The 19,286-nt window shown below is 41.0% G+C and overlaps 1 protein-coding gene across 1 annotated transcript; it reads left to right on the top strand.

Annotated features, from left to right (window-relative positions):
• The first annotated feature begins 4,676 nt into the window (after nucleotides 1-4,676).
• Nucleotides 4,677-11,173, top strand: LOC116094201 (3 beta-hydroxysteroid dehydrogenase/Delta 5-->4-isomerase type 1). Its single transcript, XM_031376123.1, has 4 exons — nucleotides 4,677-4,827; nucleotides 4,952-5,158; nucleotides 6,767-6,931; nucleotides 9,988-11,173. The coding sequence occupies exons 2-4, from the start codon at nucleotides 5,014-5,016 to the stop codon at nucleotides 10,797-10,799; spliced, it is 1,122 nt and encodes a 373-aa protein (XP_031231983.1). The 5' UTR covers nucleotides 4,677-4,827; nucleotides 4,952-5,013; the 3' UTR covers nucleotides 10,800-11,173.
• The last annotated feature ends 8,113 nt before the right edge of the window (nucleotides 11,174-19,286 follow it).

Here is a 19,286-nt window from a genome sequence, read left to right as displayed (position 1 = left end):
ACATTAAAAGTCATACAGTCTTTACAAATTCAAATGTTTTAGAAGTTCACTCTCTTTTAAAATTCAATGTCTCTAAATAACTCCAAAATCTCTTTTTATAATTTATAGTCTCTTAGTGGGAGAGCTGGCCCAGCCCCATACCTGCTGCAGCACTCAGGAGAGCAGGTCCTGCACCTCATTTGGGCAGCAAAGTTGGCCCTGATGGTATGAGCATGGATGAGCCATCCTGGGAGCATGAAAGCAGAAGAGATGGCTCTGCCCCCTTGCTGGCTGTGGCACTGTATGAGCCAGATGAGGCAGGACAGGAGAGTTTGCCACAGTATAGCTGATACAGAACTGGCAGACTGATCAGCTCAGGATACCTCTCAGGTCTAGATACAGGGCTTTGAATTAGCCCAGTCCAGCACATATACTATCTATGAACTGTTGGACTATGTGAATGGACCAGTTCTATAGACCCCAAAACTACAGGATCTCCATGACAAAGACCACTAACAGGATATCCAAGAGGGGTCTACTGAGGTTCCAGTATTGATGGTGTAGCAGAAACTAGAGCCCTTTGCACTGTACCAACAACGCATTGCAATGAACACCTATAAGCAAAGAAGTGTGGGAAAGGGGGTATGTTGTGGAGAACAGTGACACACTTCGGCTTCCACAACAAGATTTTTTTCTGTGAGCATGGTGGGTGGGTTCCAAGGCTAGAGTGCAGATATCCTTGGGAGGGGGAGATGAGTGGGATCAAGGTGCATGTTGTAAAGTTCACAATGAACCAATGAAAAGTTTAAAAATACTCAAGTCTCTTAACTGTGGAGTCCTACAAACAAATTATTGGTTTATTTCCTCAAGAAAAAATACCCAGAGCACATACTTAATTCAAAGCAAAGCCAAACTCTAACTGTGTGAATAACTCACAGTGTTCATTCAGTGTTTCAGATCTACTGACAATCTTCTGGGCTCCTCCAAGGAGCCTAGGTCACAACTCTGGCTCCACCTAATACAGGCTACACAGATTGTGTCTTAAGCTCGGGCAGGCTCCATTACAAAACTACTATTGTTCTTGGTGGTCATTCCATTGTACTAGCATCTCCTAAATACTGGGGTCTCTTGCTGCAACCAGGCTACACTTTTCCAATTGTCTTTCTTGGACTTTCTTCAGAAACTCCAGTCCTGTAACAGCATGCTATCAAACAGCTGTTTTTCAAAATCAGTACCATCTAAGTGACTCTTAATACCACCAAGTTAAGCTGCTAGAAAAGATAGAACCTTGGTAACCTCTAGAACACAGCTTCTGTGTGGTATCTCTGAGGAAAACTTTCCTGGAAGATTTTACCTCAATAATATTTTTTCTTCTTAATCAGTGATAATTTCTCAGCTCGAGATGATTATTATTAGTTACCAAGCCAAATAATGCAAACGTTTCACTTTCATAGTTCTCTGGTCTGATAATCCCAGCCAGTTCTTCAGCCACAACTAACCAGAGCCACAGATTATCAAACTATCCACTAGAATTTTGCAAGCCTAGCCTTCATTCTCTCAACACGCTTATCTTCCAAACTCCCACAGAACATTTCACCATTCTTTGAATACTCAAAACTTTTTTAGCCCAAAGTTCCAAAGTCCCCAATCCTCCCAAAGGCATGCTTAGGGCTGTCATAGCAACACTTTACTATACATATACCAGTTTCTGTCGAAGTTAGGATTAGTATTGTGGTAATGAAACACAAATACCAAAGGAAATTTGGGAGGAGAAATTTATTTGTCTCACACTATCACATCACTGTGCATCATACAAAGGTAGTCAAGTCAAGAATTAAACAGAGCAGGAACCTGGAGGCAGGAGATGATGCAGAAGTCATGGAGGGATTCTACTTCCTCACTTACTCCTCATGGCATGCTCAGATGTCTTTCATATATAACTGAAGACTACCAGCCCAAAGTGACACCACTTACAGTGTACTAGGACCTCCCACAACAAATGCCAATTAAGAAAATGCCAAACAGGCTCAATTAAATCCAAATTTGATAAAGGCAAAAAGTTTGAAATTTACTTCTTCTCAGAAAACTCTTGCTTGTGTCACATTGATTTTAAAACCATCCAGCACATCTAAAACATTTTAGACTCACAGTGCAACTTTTTTGTGCAAATGGCCAAACCATTAATGAACATGCTGTTCCCAAAGCCAACATTCATTCTTTCTGCTCAATATGTAGTCTCTATGATTCACTTTGGCTGCCTACCCTACTGAGAGCTAGATATTAGTAAAAGGAAGAGCTAAAATTTAAAAAACTACATGATAACACGAGTTCGACTCCATTGCCTACAATATTGTTTATCTGAGATGTTCAATGTACATATTCATATGTAAGACTTTTATGTGCGTGTTCATTCCCTTCCCTATTCTTTATCTGTTCCTCCTCCATACCCAGATGAATCTGCTGTAGATTTTTAAATTGATTTCAACACAACTCCTTAACAACATTGCTCTTACTATTGAGCTTGCTATTACCCAAACTCTGTCACCCTGCATTAAATACCTTTTTGACACTGTGCTTGGAGAAACTATTTTGTTTTTAAATTTTATTTTATTTTACTTATGTGTATGGATATATAGTACATATGTATAGATATATATGGGGTTCAGAAGAGGGCTTTGGATCACCTGGAACCAGAATTGCAGTGGTTGTGACCCAACTGACATTGGTGCTACAAATTATACTCTGGTCTACTGGGAGATCATCATATACACTTAAACTTTGAACCATCTCTCCAGCCCAAAACCCTCTGTGTTGACTTGATGTCCCTGGTACCACACTATATTCACTGTCCTCCACTTCCACTTCCTGTTCAGTCTTTTAGGTTGCCCCTGGACTTCTGTTCAGACTCTAAATGATGACATGTCTGTCGAGAATTCTGTCCTGAGACTTTACCCATTTTAATCAATGAATATTTTAATTTTAGACTATTCTATTTAGAGCTGTAGCTTAAAATTCTGTCCTAACTACTCTGTCACAAAAGGGCAGGGGCATAATCATTCAAAAATTTAGAATTTTCAAAGTTTAAAAAAAAGTTAGGTGGAAAGATTCCACAAGTCTCAAGTACTCCAGATATCAGGCACTAGTTGCCCATATTGCCCACGTGAATGACTAATACATGAGATCCAGACTATGTAGCAGTACCAAATTAAGTGTTTCCTAGTTCATAAAGCTTCTCTTTCTGTGCTTTGTTGATAGAAAAACAAAGTCTTTACTAAGGATTACTCAACAAGTTAAAAAAATAATCCCCTTGATTCTCAGAATTCTTGAAACAGAGACACAGCACATTCCTACACTTATGCTAGCTCTTTTCTCTGTATTTCCTTGTGGTTTTTTTTCTGTCAAGTTGTTTAACTAAACCAAGATCAAACTCCAAGGTTACATAATCCTTGAAGCTGACCCTGATCTTTTCAGCCACCACCATTACAGACTGCTTTTGCTCTCTCTCTCAGTAGTTACCTTTTCCTACATTCTGAACTGAAGAGCTGCTACACATGATCTTTTTGATTTTGCTTAATTCACTATTTTTATTCACTTTACATCCCGGTCATGGCCTCCTTCCCTCCTCTCCTCGCAGTTTCACCCTCACAAATGCCTCCCCCATTACCATTTCCCTTCTCCCCACTAATAGAATGGGAATCCCCCATGCCCACCCCTGGGTAACTACCCACCCTGGAACATCCAGTTGCAGCAGAATGAGTCAATCTTCTCTTACAGAGGTAAGACCAGGCAGTCCAGAGAAGGGACAGAGATCCAATGGCTGGCAACAAAGTCAGAGACAGTACCCTCTAAATGCAGGAACTATCTGCATATCTGCAATATGAAACCGAAGCTGCTCATCTGCTTCACATGTGTATGGGTCCTAGGTCTAGCCCCTACATGCTGTTTGGTTGGTGGTTCAGTCTTTGTAAGCCCCTATGGGCCCAGGTTAGTTGACTCTGTATGTCTTCTTGTAGTATACTTGACCACTATAGGTATCCCCATCTTCCCCTACTTTTCCACATGACACCCTGAGCCCCACCTGATGTTTGGCTGTGAGACTCTGCATCTGTTTCCAATGGATGTTGGATGAAGACTCTCAGGAAACAGTTATGCTGTGTTCCTGTTTGTAAGCATAGCAGAGTATCATTAGCTTTCTCCAATTGCATGGGTCTCAAGTTTTTAATTTGTGCCTCCTCCAGGAAAGTAGGTCTGCACTTGTACTTTCTAATAAAGTCTGTAAATGTATAACAATTTGAATGACTTCATTTCTTAGCTGAGTATATTTTTTAAAAATTAGCATATAAAGTATAAAAATATTTTTACAAAATATGTTTAATGATAAAAAGATCATAACTTTGAAATCTCAATAAATGCTTACTGGATTGCATTGTAGGGATTCATAAAATAAATTCAAATTCCAGTAAAAAAAATTGCAAATAACTATCCTTAGATTCAATCTAGTAAAGTTCTTCTAATACTTTTTATTTTTGGTTTGGTTTTCTTTAGTATTTTGTATCTACTGCTCCTTGATACATTGAAAATAATACTGCGAGGAGTGCGCATGTCCAAACAAATAGACTTTATCACAATGTAGCCTTGAAGCCGAAGCTGACTTTTCTTCCTGTGTAAGAAAGGGCATAATGTTTATCAATCGCTGGGAAGGAGGGACCACAGAAAAGAATAAATAATGGTCACAAAGCAGGCATGTGTCAAGATCTGATGAGTCAGAAGACCAGAGATTAAAAGGCTAGTCCTGATCTGAGGGCTGAGGAGACCAGCATCCAGACCCTCTCATCTGATTTTTAACAGGTTGGATTTTATTTTACTTTAGCTCCTCTCGCTGCTGCTGTGGTCATAGTGTGTTAGCAATAATTGGGTAGCATGAATGCAGTGGATTACCAGAAAACTGTTTTCACTGGGCCTTTTTATCTAGCCCTGCTCAGGGTCACTCTACATCATACCTGCTTCCACTGTGATCTGTTTGCTGTCTTGACCATGCCTGGATGGAACTGCCTGGTGACAGGAGCAGGAGGGTTTGTGGGCCAGAGGATCATCAGTATGTTGGTGCAAGAGAAAGAACTGCAGGAGGTCAGGGCTCTGGACAAAGTCTTCAGACCAGAAACCAAGGAGGAATTCTCTAGTAAGTGAGCCAGAGTCTCCGTTTGTGTGTCTATTGAGAATGTTGACTGAGCATTGGGAGGGCTTCTTGTCTAGCAAATATGGAAGAGCACTTGAAATTTCAGGCCTCTCCATGCACAAACACATAGGGAAGATTCATGACCACACAGCATAAAATACATCACAGTTGTGGGGCTAGAGTCTGGCTTGTGTTTGGTTTAGAATTGGTGGCCACAAGCAAAACTGCTAGAGCTCCAGACCCTGTCTTTCTTCCCATCTGGCAATGTCACAGTGGTGTTCTTCCTGTAATGTGATTCTAGTATATATTTCCTACTGCTCTGCAGCATTATGATTAGCATTGGATTGGAGTCCTCAGCAGTGTGTCTCTGCCTTTTCTGCCTGACATGGGTCTGGTTGTTTGTTGCTTCTCTTGTGTGGTTTAGCAGAGGAAAGTCATTGAACATTCTCTCAGTGGAGTTGAAATAAAGAGTCAAATCAGTGAGTGAAAGAGAGACAGAGAGGGGCAAAGGGTGACAGACTGAGTCAGAACATACACTGAGCAGTATAATGAGCTGAGTCAAGGGAGGGCCACAGACTCTTCACCTCCTTTCTCCAATGTCATTCCCCTCTGACCTTCTTCTTCATAAAGGAAATGACAGTAGACTTTTCTGGAGTCTGGCATTCTTCTTTGCTGACATTGCTGCCCCTAGGGACAAGAGCAAGCTCTGGAATGACAGTGCAGTTTTTAGTGGCATTATCATGACACCTTCAAGATAACCCTGCAAGAACCTTAGAAAATTATGCTCAGCTATGAGGACAATGTGACTGTTTTAGACTGCCTGTGTCACAATGCTCCTATTGTGAGAGAATACATTAACTATGTGATTACCAGTGTCATGCTGTGAATTCAAAAAACGCTGAAGATACTGATGTAACCACTGTCCTGGCTTCATGTCTGCAACATGGGTCTCTTAAGGGGTGACTTGTATGCAGCATGCATGTATGCTCTATTTCCCTCTCTGTAATTCAGCTAACTCTTGATTTGTTCTCTCCCCAGACCTAAGTAGCAAGACCTATCATGGGCAGAATTGAAATGTCCATTGATGTGTCTCCCTCTTCTGGATCCTCCTCACTGGAGGTTCAGAGGACATAATCTAGTTAACATGTTCCTTGATCAGATTTCTGCTATGCCTTCACAGTTTATAATCCCACATTGATGTTACAGCTTCCCAAGGCAGAACTCTGATTCTCCTTCAAATCCACACATGACTTCCCCATTCCCTATCAATTAAATCCCATTCTTCCAACTTAGATTTCTGTGCCACCACCTCTCAAGTTGTTTTAATGCATGTTGGATTTTCCCATGACTATCTGTTTATATATAAAACAGAAATGGAATCTTATGCCTCAGAAGCATTTTCTACAAAGGGATGGGGTGGATATAGATGCTTCCTCATTTCTTACAAATGCTACATTCTGATTTTTGAGTGTTTATGCTTCCTTTAGAAGAAAGGCCTCTTCCTCAGTATCTTTTTATCATGATTGCCCTTGAAAGCCTAGGTAACTGACCATGGTCAGGAAATTCCATCTCATGCAGAAAGCTTCCCAAGGACCTGTTTTGTGTTCACAGAGCTACAGACAAAGGTCAAGGTCACACTGCTGGAAGGAGACATTCTTGATGCCCAGTACCTGAGGAGAGCCTGCCAGGGCATCTCTGTTGTCATTCACACTGCTGCTGTCATTGATGTCTCAGGTGTTGTGCCCAAGCAGACCATCATAGATGTCAATCTGAAAGGTACAGTACCTGAGAAAAATATGGAGCCTGTAGGAAAATGATAAGAGAATAACAGGTAGTGGGGCAATCCTGCTCTGTGTTCACTCATGTCTCTGACAGTATGGCACTCAGTCTCAGTATTTCTGTAAAATTTAATTTTCTTTTCATTTTGTGTCTGCATGAATATCTGCATACCATTGGTATGATGGGTACCTATATGACCAGAAAAGTACATCAAATCCCTGGAACTAGAGTTACAGAGGGTTGTGAGAAGCCATGTGAGTGCTAAGGATTAAGATAGTAAGAGAATGAAGGTTTAAAGTCACACTCTCAGTCCTGTTCTCCTTCATACTACTCTGATAGATTCCAAGTCCCACACCTTTATTTCAATCTACCCACTGCCTGCTTACAGACCAAATCCAGGTATTAGACAGCCCAGTGTGTGTTAGCTTAGTTCTGTGAGTCACCCTGCCCCCATGAAGCAAGGTGTCCCCTCAGACACCTCAGCAAAGCTGTTTCCCAGAACCATGCTGGGAAGAATGATCCAGCACTTGTCCTCCCATGCTCTTTTCTTAGGAGTCATTAAGGACACCCATGTCCTTAACAGTAGCTTCTCAGCCCACGGTGGCTCTCCTCTGGAGGAGGTAAGGATTTTCCCATGCCCCCTTTCTTTTTCTCTATTTTTCCTTTTGGTGGGTGCTTTTGCAGTATGGCTTCATAGTATAAGTTAGGGTGAAACAGGTAAATTCACATAGCCTCATTCTCTCCACCAAAGACCAATCTTTCTATCACCACTACTCCCTCTTCAATGTCCTTGTATATGTTCCATTTTTTATTAATTTATCCTCTGGTGCATTACACCCCAACTTCACTATCTCCTACATCTTTAAACCACCCACATCTTTCATCATACCCCTCCCTGCCTCCTTTCCCATCCACTCCTCTCAAGTTTCCTTTCAGAAAATGGCAGCCCTCACAGGGATATCAATCAACCATGGTATATCAAGGTGAATTAAGACTAGACAGAGACCCTTACATTAATGCTGGATGAAGCAATCCAGTAGGAGGACAAGGATCACAAAAGAAGGCAGAAGCATCAAAGACAGCCCCTGCTCTCTCTGTTAGGAGTCACCCCAAACAGAAATCTATACAACCATAACATACAGAAGGCCTAGGTTAGAACTATGCAGTCTCCATGATTGTTGGTTCATACTCAATGAGCTCCTATGAATCAAGAATTGTTGATTCTGTGGGTTTTCTGCTTGAGAACCCTGCCACCAGGGGCAGTCCACCCTGAAACTGCCTTGAGGACCAGAAATCAGAAACAAGAGACCAGATGGCACAGAAACCTAGGTTAAAACCAACCACAAAAGGCATAGAACCTATGAGCACAGGTGCGTGTGTGTGTGTGTGTGTGTGTGTGTGTGTGTGTGTGTGTGTGTATGTGAAATTATGTTTAATTTAATGATATTGGGCTATATTCAAAGATTGATGTCTAAACCAACTGACACCAGAGGTTTTATCCAGGAACTGATGGAAACTAATGCAGAGACCCACAGCCAATCATTAGGCAGAGTTCACAGAACCCTGATGCAGAGAGGGAGGAAGGAATGTAAGAGTAGAAGGGGTCAAGGACACCAAAAGAAAACCCTTATGTGTTCTTTATTGTTGACTTTAAATTTGGTTACTCCAGCACTACTTTACAAAAATAAATTGTAATTTATTTGCAATTCCAGGAACTCCTTAAAAATATTCTTACTAGTTTCTCATTCACAGCCCTGACACAAGAATATGTGCAGGAAAGTGCCAAAAGAACCTGGTATTGTTAGCCAGACTCTCCATTATAATGCTTATGTGCTGTATCTCCTAGCACCTGGAGTTGTAAGGTGACAGGGACAGTGATTAGGGCATTATCTTACTAGAACTTCTCCACACCAAAATATATATCATAGTAATAGCTTTCAGCCCTCACTGGCAAACATAAACCCACATTTAAATGACAAATACATTTAACTTAAGAAAATGAAGCTGTTTCTCCCAGAAATTGAGTTACAGAGTGACTTGTAATGTCAGTAAATGAGTGGATGATAACAATGCTAAGGACACCTTGTCCGGGACATTCCTTTCTTCCTCCAGGATCTGCAGGTCTACACTGTGTCTACAGTTACCAAGAATGGCCAGCAGTGGGTGCATGTTGTTTTCAGCACTCTAGCAGGCTCAATAGAAAAGAATGATAGCAATGACAAATCCTTGTTCTTAAAGCTATATTGCTAAAGTACAGAATAGAAAAACTTTGTTCTTCAGAATTGAAGGTCATAGACAAAGAAAAGATCTGTAAAGGCTGGACATCTAAAAGTCTCAGCTACCAGATAGCATATATCACTTATATATTTATTTGTTTATTTGTTTAATTATATGTCTTAATCAGGTTTTCTATTCCTGCACAAACATCATGACCAAGAAGCAAGATGGGGAGGAAAGGGTTTATTTAGCTTACTTCCACATTGCTGTTGATCTCCAGAGGAAGTCAGGACTGGAACTCAAGCAGGTCAGAAAGCAGGAGCTGATGGAGAGGCCATAAAGGGACGTTCCTTACTGGCTTGCTTCCCCTGGCTTGTTCAGTCTACTCTCTTATAGAACTCAAGACTTCCAGCCCAGGGATGGCACCACCCTAAGGGGCTCTACTTCCTTGATCACTAATTGAGAAAATGCCCCACAGCTGGGTCTCATGGAGGCACTGTCCCAACTGAAGCTCTCTTCTCTGTGATAACTCCAGCCTGTGTCAAGTGGACACACAAAACCAGCCAGTACAGACTGTAAAGGCTGGACATCTAAAAGTCTCTGCTGCTAGATAGCATATACCACACACACACACACACACACACACACACACACACACACATATATATATATTTGTTTATTTGTTTAATTATATTTTATTGCTCATGTGTGCATAGCATAGTTGTGCTGATTCAGGAACAGAATAAAAGTACTGGGAATAGGAGAGAAATAACTGGATGTAGAGTCCTTGATCTATTTCTTGACACTGACACTGACAGTGTGTTGTCTGTGATTAGGTACCCAGAACTTATTGGAGGCCTGTGTCCAAGCCAGTGTGCCAGCCTTCATCTTCTGCAGCTCAGTTGATGTTGCAGGGCCCAACTCCTACAAAAAGATTGTCCTGAATGGCCATGAGGAAGAGCATCATGAAAGCACATGGCCTGATCCATACCCATACAGCAAAAAGATGGCCGAGAAGGCAGTACTGGCAGCCAATGGGAGCATCCTGAAAAATGGTGGCACTTTGCATACTTGTGCCTTAAGACCCATGTACATTTATGGGGAGAGAAGTCCAATCATATCAAACATAATAATTACAGCTCTCAAAAATAAGGGTATTCTGAGTGTTACTGGCAAATTCTCCATAGCCAACCCAGTGTATGTGGGCAATGTGGCCTGGGCACACATTCTGGCAGCCAGGGGCTTTCGAGACCCCAAGAAGTCACCAAGCATCCAAGGACAGTTCTACTATGTCTCAGATGACACCCCTCACCAAAGCTATGATGATTTAAATTGCACCCTGAGCAAAGAGTGGGGCTTCCACCTTGATTCCAGTTGGAGCCTTCCTCTGCCCCTGCTCTACTGGCTTGCCTTCCTGCTGGAAACTGTGAGCTTCCTGCTGAGTCCAATCTACAGGTATCGACCTCTCTTTAACCGCCACTTGGTCACACTAGCAAATAGTACGTTCACTTTCTCCTACAAGAAAGCTCAGCGAGATCTGGGCTATGAGCCACTTGTCAGCTGGGAGGAAGCCAAGCAGAAAACCTCGGAGTGGATCGGGACACTAGTGAAGCAGCACAGGGAGACACTGGACACAAAGTCTCAGTGATGGGAATAGGGTGTGGACAAGGCTTACCAGGTCCTCCAGCTAGGAAAAAGGCACAAGCCAGGTTCTGCTGCCTTCTTTTGGTGCAGTGAAAAACTTGGTGTGTTTCTCAAGCCACCAGAAGCCTTGCCAGTCACTAACCCAACCAAAAGCTTTCATCCCTATGCTGCTGTCCAGAGACACACAGGTAGCTGAACCTCAGTTGCTGTGACCAAAGGCTTCAGCAATTACAATGTCCTGTCACTTAGATCTTAGTATTGGTTTTCTTTTCCCCTTCAAGTCTTAAAGCACATCCTTCCTTTGGTAAAATCCTATTGATTTATGAATCAAGACAAAAACAGCAATAAATATTGCAATGCCTTACCTGGACTCAGCATCTTCCTAATCTTGGGCTTTGCTATGATGTCCCTTTCATTGCCAGACATTTTCAGTTCACAAACTGAACATAAAAGTGGAGTTTACTCAGAGGAAGTAGCAATCTGATCTTGACCTTAATTAGGCAGAAATGGGTGTTGTGCAGTGCTCACCAGACAAGACTGTTCGAACATGGGGTTACGCCAATAAAAATGTCTTTATTATTCAGCTGCCAGATATACTAGTTGCTCAGGACCCTGTGTAGCACTGAGCCTTTCTCAGAGTAAGGTTTAAGCACAAAATGATATTCTAGTTAACAAAAACAGACAAAACGTAGTACAGAAGCTAAAAAGCAACACTAGTAAATTTTGGGGCTATCCAAACTATATTGACTGTGAAAGACGAGGCCTTTGCCTTAGTTTTGGCAGGAGATTCTGTCTAGGTGCTCAGTTTTATGGCCTGAGCAGTATTCCCATCATTTATCAGTTGTGCAAAGGTCTGGGGCCCTTTCACTGTGAGCAAGAACTAGATGATTGACATATTTTGCCTCATTTTACACTTCCCAAACAGGAAGCAAGGACTCTCATTCCTGTGTCATATGTTTTCCTCTTCACCTCCCTGTCCGGATGGTGGGAAGTTGTCCACTTTATCAGAGAGACTCGAGGGAAATCTCTGTCTTCATACTAAACCTTGTAGCCTGGACTTGCTTGTATTAGGGACAGCAGTCCTGAAGGTTGGACTGCTCCTCCTAGGGAGAGCTCTAGCTCTGTTAGCCTCTTTCACCTACCTAGACTTACAAACCAGGCTCACCATAACCTTAAGGAAATTGTGTAGTCCTTAAGCAATGTCCCTAGAAATGAAGAGGCAAGAGAGGGAGAAAGTCTCACCCACCACCTCTCATATCAGGGTGCTGGAAGATTCTAAAACACACTAGGATATGTTTGTAACATGTAGTTTAAACATTAATAAATTAAATAATTAATAACTCCCTATTTATACCTTAAAATGTACACAATAAAGACAAGTCTAAATTCCTGGAAGGTTAGAAGGAAGAAACCTGATTCAATCATGCACATATATCACCTCCGCCTAGAATCTGAAAGATGTTATCCTCATCTTCTGATATAATGCCAGTCCCTTCATCTTCTACCTCTTCAGCTCACTTCTGCAAGGCATTCTCTGACATTTTGTCCTTTATTTCCTCCCAGTTCTCCCCTTAACCTTTTCAATATCACTGAGACCAGGACACCAGTCAGAAAATGTGTCATAATATAAAGGAGAATGCAGCTCTTAACCAACAATTAACACACCATCATCCATTCCATACAGTCAGAAGTGAAACATGCTACTTTAGGTAGGAGTAGTCCTTACTTTAGGGAGGTAGTCCTGAACACAAGCTTTTGCAATGCAAGTAAAACACTATAAGGGACTGTAAGGTACAGAAAGATTGGCAGCAGCCTGAGCCTGTGAGCCTCCTTATTTTTTTCCTCTCGATTCTGCAATCCATGATCACAGAATAACAGAGACACAGGGAAGTGCTCACTCACTTGTGTGAACCTATGACTGAAGACAATGGAGCTTAGCACAAGGTGTCTGGGAAAGATTAAGACAACAGAAGGGACTTTGAAAGGAGAGCCAGGTGAGTCCAAGGTGGGAGAGCAACCCAGGAATGGTAAACAGGGTGAGTGTGCAGGTAGGGGAAGGAACAGAGTCAAGGCAACTAAAGAGGTGGCACAAGACTTAAGCTGGGTTTGTTGAGAGGCATCAGGAGTCCAAAGAGCCAGATAGAACTGAGCAATAGACAAGCATGGTCACTAGGGACCCAGCACAGTGTCCAACGGACATTCTATTTAAAAGGCCACCTGACAGAGAAAGTCAGGAAACCAAAGGATTTCGATACCTGATATTGGATCTACAAATATTGGAATGTGAGCTTTGGGTAGCAGAGCAAGAACACTTCAAGGAAGAGGGTAAATGTGGAATTATCTCTCTGGATTAAAGGGGCATGTCTGTTCTTTCTTGGTGCTTTGTCGAAGAATGCATCTTACTACACTTTAGCCTCCTGCATGTTTATAATTGGATGAAGGTAATATTTGAAAAAGTCAATTGGATGATAATTAAGTATAAAAACTAAGAAATCCTATGTGTAGGCTAAACTTTTAACTCTGGTATTCACTTCTGTCTCTGCTTCTAATTCATGGTCTAGCTAAGAGATAAAACATGAGACCTGGTAGTTGCTGTAGACAGAAAGAAGTATAGCATGTCATAAAGGTAAAGTCTAGGGACAATATCCTGTCTGGACAAAGGCTTAAAGGCCCTTGCCATTTGGCTACAGAATGATAAATTGATGTGATTTCACAGTTTAAGTAGGAGGGGCAATGATTCAGGTAGATGCATTGGAGCCTATTAAGACCCATGTCGGAATGTGGTTGAGCCTGAGTTAGCAAGGAAAACAAGTTTAGACAAAATAAGATGCAGAAGTACAGGAGATACCTGCAATGGCAGAAGAGATGTAGCCATTAATATAATAATTCTAAAGTAACTATGTAACAATGAAAGTATCAGCTCAATAAATTATATCATTGTAAATTGATAATCACATAATTTCAATGCACACAAGGTTTTGAGTTTGTTTTATTAGATATTTTCTTTATTTGCATTTCAAATGAAATCTCTTTTCCTAGTTTCTCCTCCAGAAAACAAAACAAAACAAAACAAAACCCTGTTCCCACCCCCAAGCCCCTGCTCAATAATCCACCATCTCCTGCATCCTGGCCCTTGCAATCCCCTACACTGGGGCATAGAACCTTTACAGGACCAAGGGCCTCTCCTCCCATTGATGACCAACTAGGACATCCTCTGCTATACATATGCTGCTGGAGCCATGAGTCCCACCATGTGTATTCTTTGGTTGGTGGTTTAGTCCCTGGGAGCTCTGAGGGTACTGGTTAGTTCATATTGTTGTTTGTCCTAAGGGGCTGCAAACCCTTCAGCTCCTTGGGTCCTTTCTTTAGCTCTTTCAGTGGGGACCCTGTGCTCAGTCTGATGGATGGCTGTGAGCCTCTACTTCTGTATTAGTTGGGCACTGGCAGAGCCTCTCAGGAGACAGCTATATCAGGTTCCTGTTAGCCAGCACTTGCTAGCATCCACAATAATGTCTGGATTTGATGATTGAATATGGGAAAGATTACCAGGTGGAGCAGTTTCTGGATTGTCCTTCTTTCAGTCTCTGCTCCATAGTTTGTCTCTGCAACTCCTTCGATGGGTATTTTGCTCCCCCTTCTAAGAAAGAATGAAGTATTCTCACTTTGATCTTCCTCCTTCTTGAGTTGCTTGTGGTTTGTAGATTGTATTTTGGGTATTCTGAGCTTCTGGGCTAATATCCACTTATCAGAGAGAGCATACCATGTTTTTTCTTTTGTGATTGGGTTACCTCACTCAGGATGATATTCTCCAGACCCATCCGTTTCCCTAAGAATTTCATAAATTCATTGTTTTTAATAGATGAGTAGTACTCCATTGTGTAGATGTACCACAATTTCTATATCCACTCCTCTGTTGAGGGGCATTTGGGTTGTTTCCAGGTTCTGGCTATTATAAATAAGGCTGCTATGAAGATAGTGGAGCATGTGTCCTTATTACATGTTGGAGCATCTTCTGGGTAAATGCCCAGGAGTGTATAGCTGGGCCCTCTGGTAATACTATGTTCAATTTCCTGAAGAACCACAAAACTAATTTCCAGAGTGGTTGAACCAGCTTGCAATCCCACCAGCAATGAAGGAGTGTTCCTCTTTCTTCACAAACTCGCCAGCATCTGCTGTCACCTGAGTTTTTTATCCTAGCCATTCTGACTGGTGTGAAGTGAAATCTCAGGGTTGTTTTGATATGCATTTCCCTGATAACTAAGGATATTGAGCATTTCTTTAGGTTCTTCTCAGTCATTCGGTATTCCTCAGTTAAGAATTCTTTGTTTAGCCGGGCAGTGGTGGCGCATGTCTTTAATCCCAGCACTTGGGAGGCAGAGGCAGGTGGATTTCTGAGTTAGAGGCCAGCCTGGTGTACAGAGTGAGTTCCAGGACAGCCAGGGCTATACAGAGAAACCCTTTCTAATAAAACCAAAACAAAAAATAAGAATTCTTTGTTTAGCTCTGCACCCCATTTTTAATAGGGTTATTTGGTTCTCTGGAGTCTAACTTCTTGAGTTCATTTAATATATTAAGCATTATCCCTCTATTGGGTATAGGATTGGGAAAGATCTTTTTCTAGTCTGTTGGTTGCCATTTTGTCCTATTGACACTGTCCTTATGTACACGGTCTTTAAATAGAAGCAGTGACACTTAAATGTTTTCATGGAATTCTTCATTTTTTTGAGGTTTTGGGATATGGTGCTAAGTGAACTAAATTTTAGGATGTATCTCTGTAGAATCAATTGCAGTATCTCTTTTGGCATGTTTATGTACAGCACAATTCAGTGAAAACCCTCCTGATGATAAATAACTCAATTCTATGTATACAATAAGGACCAAGGCATGACTACACACAAACTCTTTGTACAAATGACATCTCTCATAAAAATGGGTTCTAGAGACTGACAAGCTCATGATAAAAGTCTTGAAGAGGTTCTGTTGTGGTCTCAGCCACACAAAGGTTACCAGGATATTAATTGAATTTTCTCCCAACTTCCAGGCAGAAAACAGCTTATATATTTGTGACAGTTTCTATATGCTAATCCTAGGGAGTGGCACCATTAGAGGGTGTGTCCCTGTTGGAGTATGTGTGTCACCATGGGCATAGGCTTTAAGACTTTCATCCTAGCTGCCTGGATGGAAGTCAGTCTTCCACTAGCAGCCTTCAGATGAAGATGTAGAACTCTCAGCTCCACCAGCACCATACCTGCATGGATGGTACCATGGTTTTACCTTGATGATAATAAACTTAACTTCTGAACCTGTAAGCTAGCCCCAATTAAATGTTGTCCTTATAAGAGGTGCCTTGGTCATGGTAGCTGTTCACAGCAGCAAAGCCCTAACTAAGACAATATCTTTTCTCTCCTTTTGAAGACACAATCCTGCATGTTTGATATTTCTCTAGTGCTCATTGGTGAGAAAAAGTTCATTCAGCTCTCCCACAGTTGTGAGCTGCTATGAGTGCTCTGCCATTGCAATGAGTGCTCTTAACTGCTAAGTAGTCTCTCTAGCCCCTGATTTCTCTTTATAATATATTGGGACAATAACTTAGTCCCAAATCAAAGACACAAAGCAGTATAGAAACAAATACCTGGTTTTCATTCTGCTTCCAGTTGTCTCATAGCTATAAATGTAGAGAAACTTTTAAACAAAGATGGTTTCTAAAGATCCTGATATAAAAAGACTTAATTCTTTTATAATAGTTAATTAAATTGTTAAGAAATCATGAGGCCTAGCAACTGGGAACAGGATCCTTCTGGTCTCCATCTGGGCCCTAGAGTTAACCCTATGGCATAGCTCTCTGTATCCAAATCTCACCCTGAGAGAGCTGGTCTCCCAGGACTGTTGTCAATCCTAAGTTCACATGTGAGACCAACACTTTTGTTCTAATAACTTGCCAAGGAAGGACCTACCAGGTAACCACAGGGCACAGAAAACATGGAGAAATTAAGGACATGATCCTTCCAGTCTCCATCTGTTCCAGGAGTTATGCCAGTGTCACAGCTCCCCATACCCAAATCCTGCCCAGAGAGAGCTGGTCTCCCAGAGTGCTGACACACCTAAGATCACAGGCTCACAGTCTCACAGGAGGGACAGGTTCCAGTCAGAGACAGCGAAACCAACTATCACCAGAGATAACCAAATGGCAAGAGGCAAGCACAGGCATCTAAGCAACAGAAACCAAGGCTACTAGGCATCATCAGAACCCAGTTCTCCCATGAAAGCAAGCCCTGAATACCCTAACATATAAACAAACTGAAACCCCAAAACCACAGGATCATCTTATTAGATGCTGAAAAGGCCTTTGACAAAATCCAACACCCCTTCATGATAATAGTCTTGGGAAGACCAGGGATACAAGAAACATACCTCAACATAATGACCACAGATTACTGCAAGCCCATAGCCAAGACCAACTTAAGTGGAGAGAAACTCAAAACATTTCCATTAACAACAGGAACAAAACAAGGTTTTCCACTATCTCCATACCTATTCAAAATACTAGTACAAGTTTCAGCTAGAGCAGTGGGACAACAGAAGGCAATCAAGAGGATTCATATTGAAAAGGGGGAAGTCAAATATCTTTATTTGCAGATAATATAACAGACTACTGAAGTGATGTAAAAAATTGCACTGGGAAACTCCTAGAGCTAATAAACACTTAAGAGCAAATAGCAGGATGGAAAATTGTTGCACAAAAATCAGTAGGGCCTATATTCAAATGACAAATAGACCGAAAAAAATATTTTGTGAAACAAAACCATTCCCAATAGCTCTAAACAATGTAAAAATCTTAGAATAAGTGTAACCAATCTATGATAAAAAACTTAAGACACTGAAGAGAGTATCAGAAGAAGAAAAGAGCTTCCATGGTCATGGGTCAGTAGGATTAACCTAGTAACAAGGGCAATCCTACCAAAAGCAATCTGCAGATTCTATGCAGACCCCATCAAAACTCCCATATTACTTTTCAAAGATCTGCATATGAATGCTTATATATATACAATAAAAAGTGAGATACATAAAACATTCCTGAACTATAAAGAATTGCTGGAGGTATCACTATTCCCAATTTTAAGTTGTTTTATAGAGCTATAGTAATAAAAACAACATGGTACTGGAACAAAAGCACACACAATCAATGAAATCAAATTGAAGACCCAGACACAATTCACATACTCATGGACATCTGAATCCTAATAAAGAACACAGAAATACACAATGGAAAAAAAGAGTATCATTGACATTTGGAACTAATCAAACTGATGGCTCCATGTGGAAGAATGAACATATATCCATACTTATCACTCTGTAAAACATACACACACACTCACACACACATAAACAACAACACATCAACACATAATGAATCAAAACCTCGACAGTAAGCAAGATACACTGAAGTTGACAGAAAAGAAAATGGGGAATATGCATGAACTCATAAACACAGGTAAACACATTCTGAAAAGGACACTGTTGCATAGGCACTAAGATCAATAATTAACAAATAAACTTTAATGAAACTGAAAGGGTTCTGCAGGGCTAAGAACACCAGAAATATGACAAAGCTTCAGGCTACAGAATGGGAAAAGATGTTACCAACTACATACCCAACAGAAGACTAATATCCAAAACATATAAAGAATTCAACACACTAGATAACAAGAAAACAGCCCAATTAATAATGACATACAGAGGTACATGAACAATTTCAAAAGAGGAAACTCGAATGGTTGAAAAACAATTAAGGAAATGTTGTTCTTCCTTAGCTGTGAAAGAAATGCAAATAAAACCTATGAGATTTATGTCACACCAGTACTAAGATCAGTACAACAAGTCATAATTCAAGCTGGTGAGGATGTAGAACAAGGGTAAGATTTATTCATTGATGGTTAGAGTATGAATTCTTACAAACAGTATGAAAATCAGGTGGCTTCCTCAGGAAGATAGAAATTAATCTACCTCAAGATTCAGCTATACAATTCTTGAGCACATACTTAAAGGACAACTTATCTTACCACACAGAAATTTCCTCATGCATGTTGACTGCTGCTCTCTTGATAATAGCCATAATGTAGAAACAGGTTAAACATCCATCAACCAATGAATGGATAGTGAAAATGTAGGAAAACCATAGGGAGGAGTAATAACATCATGAGTTTTATAGGTAAATCAATGGAATTAGAAAAAAACTCATCCTGAGTGAAATAACTCTGACCCAGAAAGACAAATATGACTTGTATTCCCTTACATGTGGATATTACCTATTAAGGCATCAATAACCAAGCTACAATCTGTAGAACCACAAAATTTAGAAATACAGGAAGGGTTTGGGAGTGAGCAGATAGATCAAACTAGAAAAGGAAAAAGAAATAATTGAATATATGTGAATGAAGGAAAGATCCTGGAGTAAGAAGATTAATTTGAGAAAGACAGGGAAGAAGGGGAA

Source organism: Mastomys coucha, unplaced genomic scaffold (assembly GCF_008632895.1).
Source record: "Mastomys coucha isolate ucsf_1 unplaced genomic scaffold, UCSF_Mcou_1 pScaffold16, whole genome shotgun sequence".
Classification (NCBI taxonomy): Eukaryota; Metazoa; Chordata; class Mammalia; order Rodentia; family Muridae; genus Mastomys; species Mastomys coucha.
Note: the sequence above shows the minus strand (reverse complement) of the source record. Positions and strands in the feature narration are given on the sequence as shown.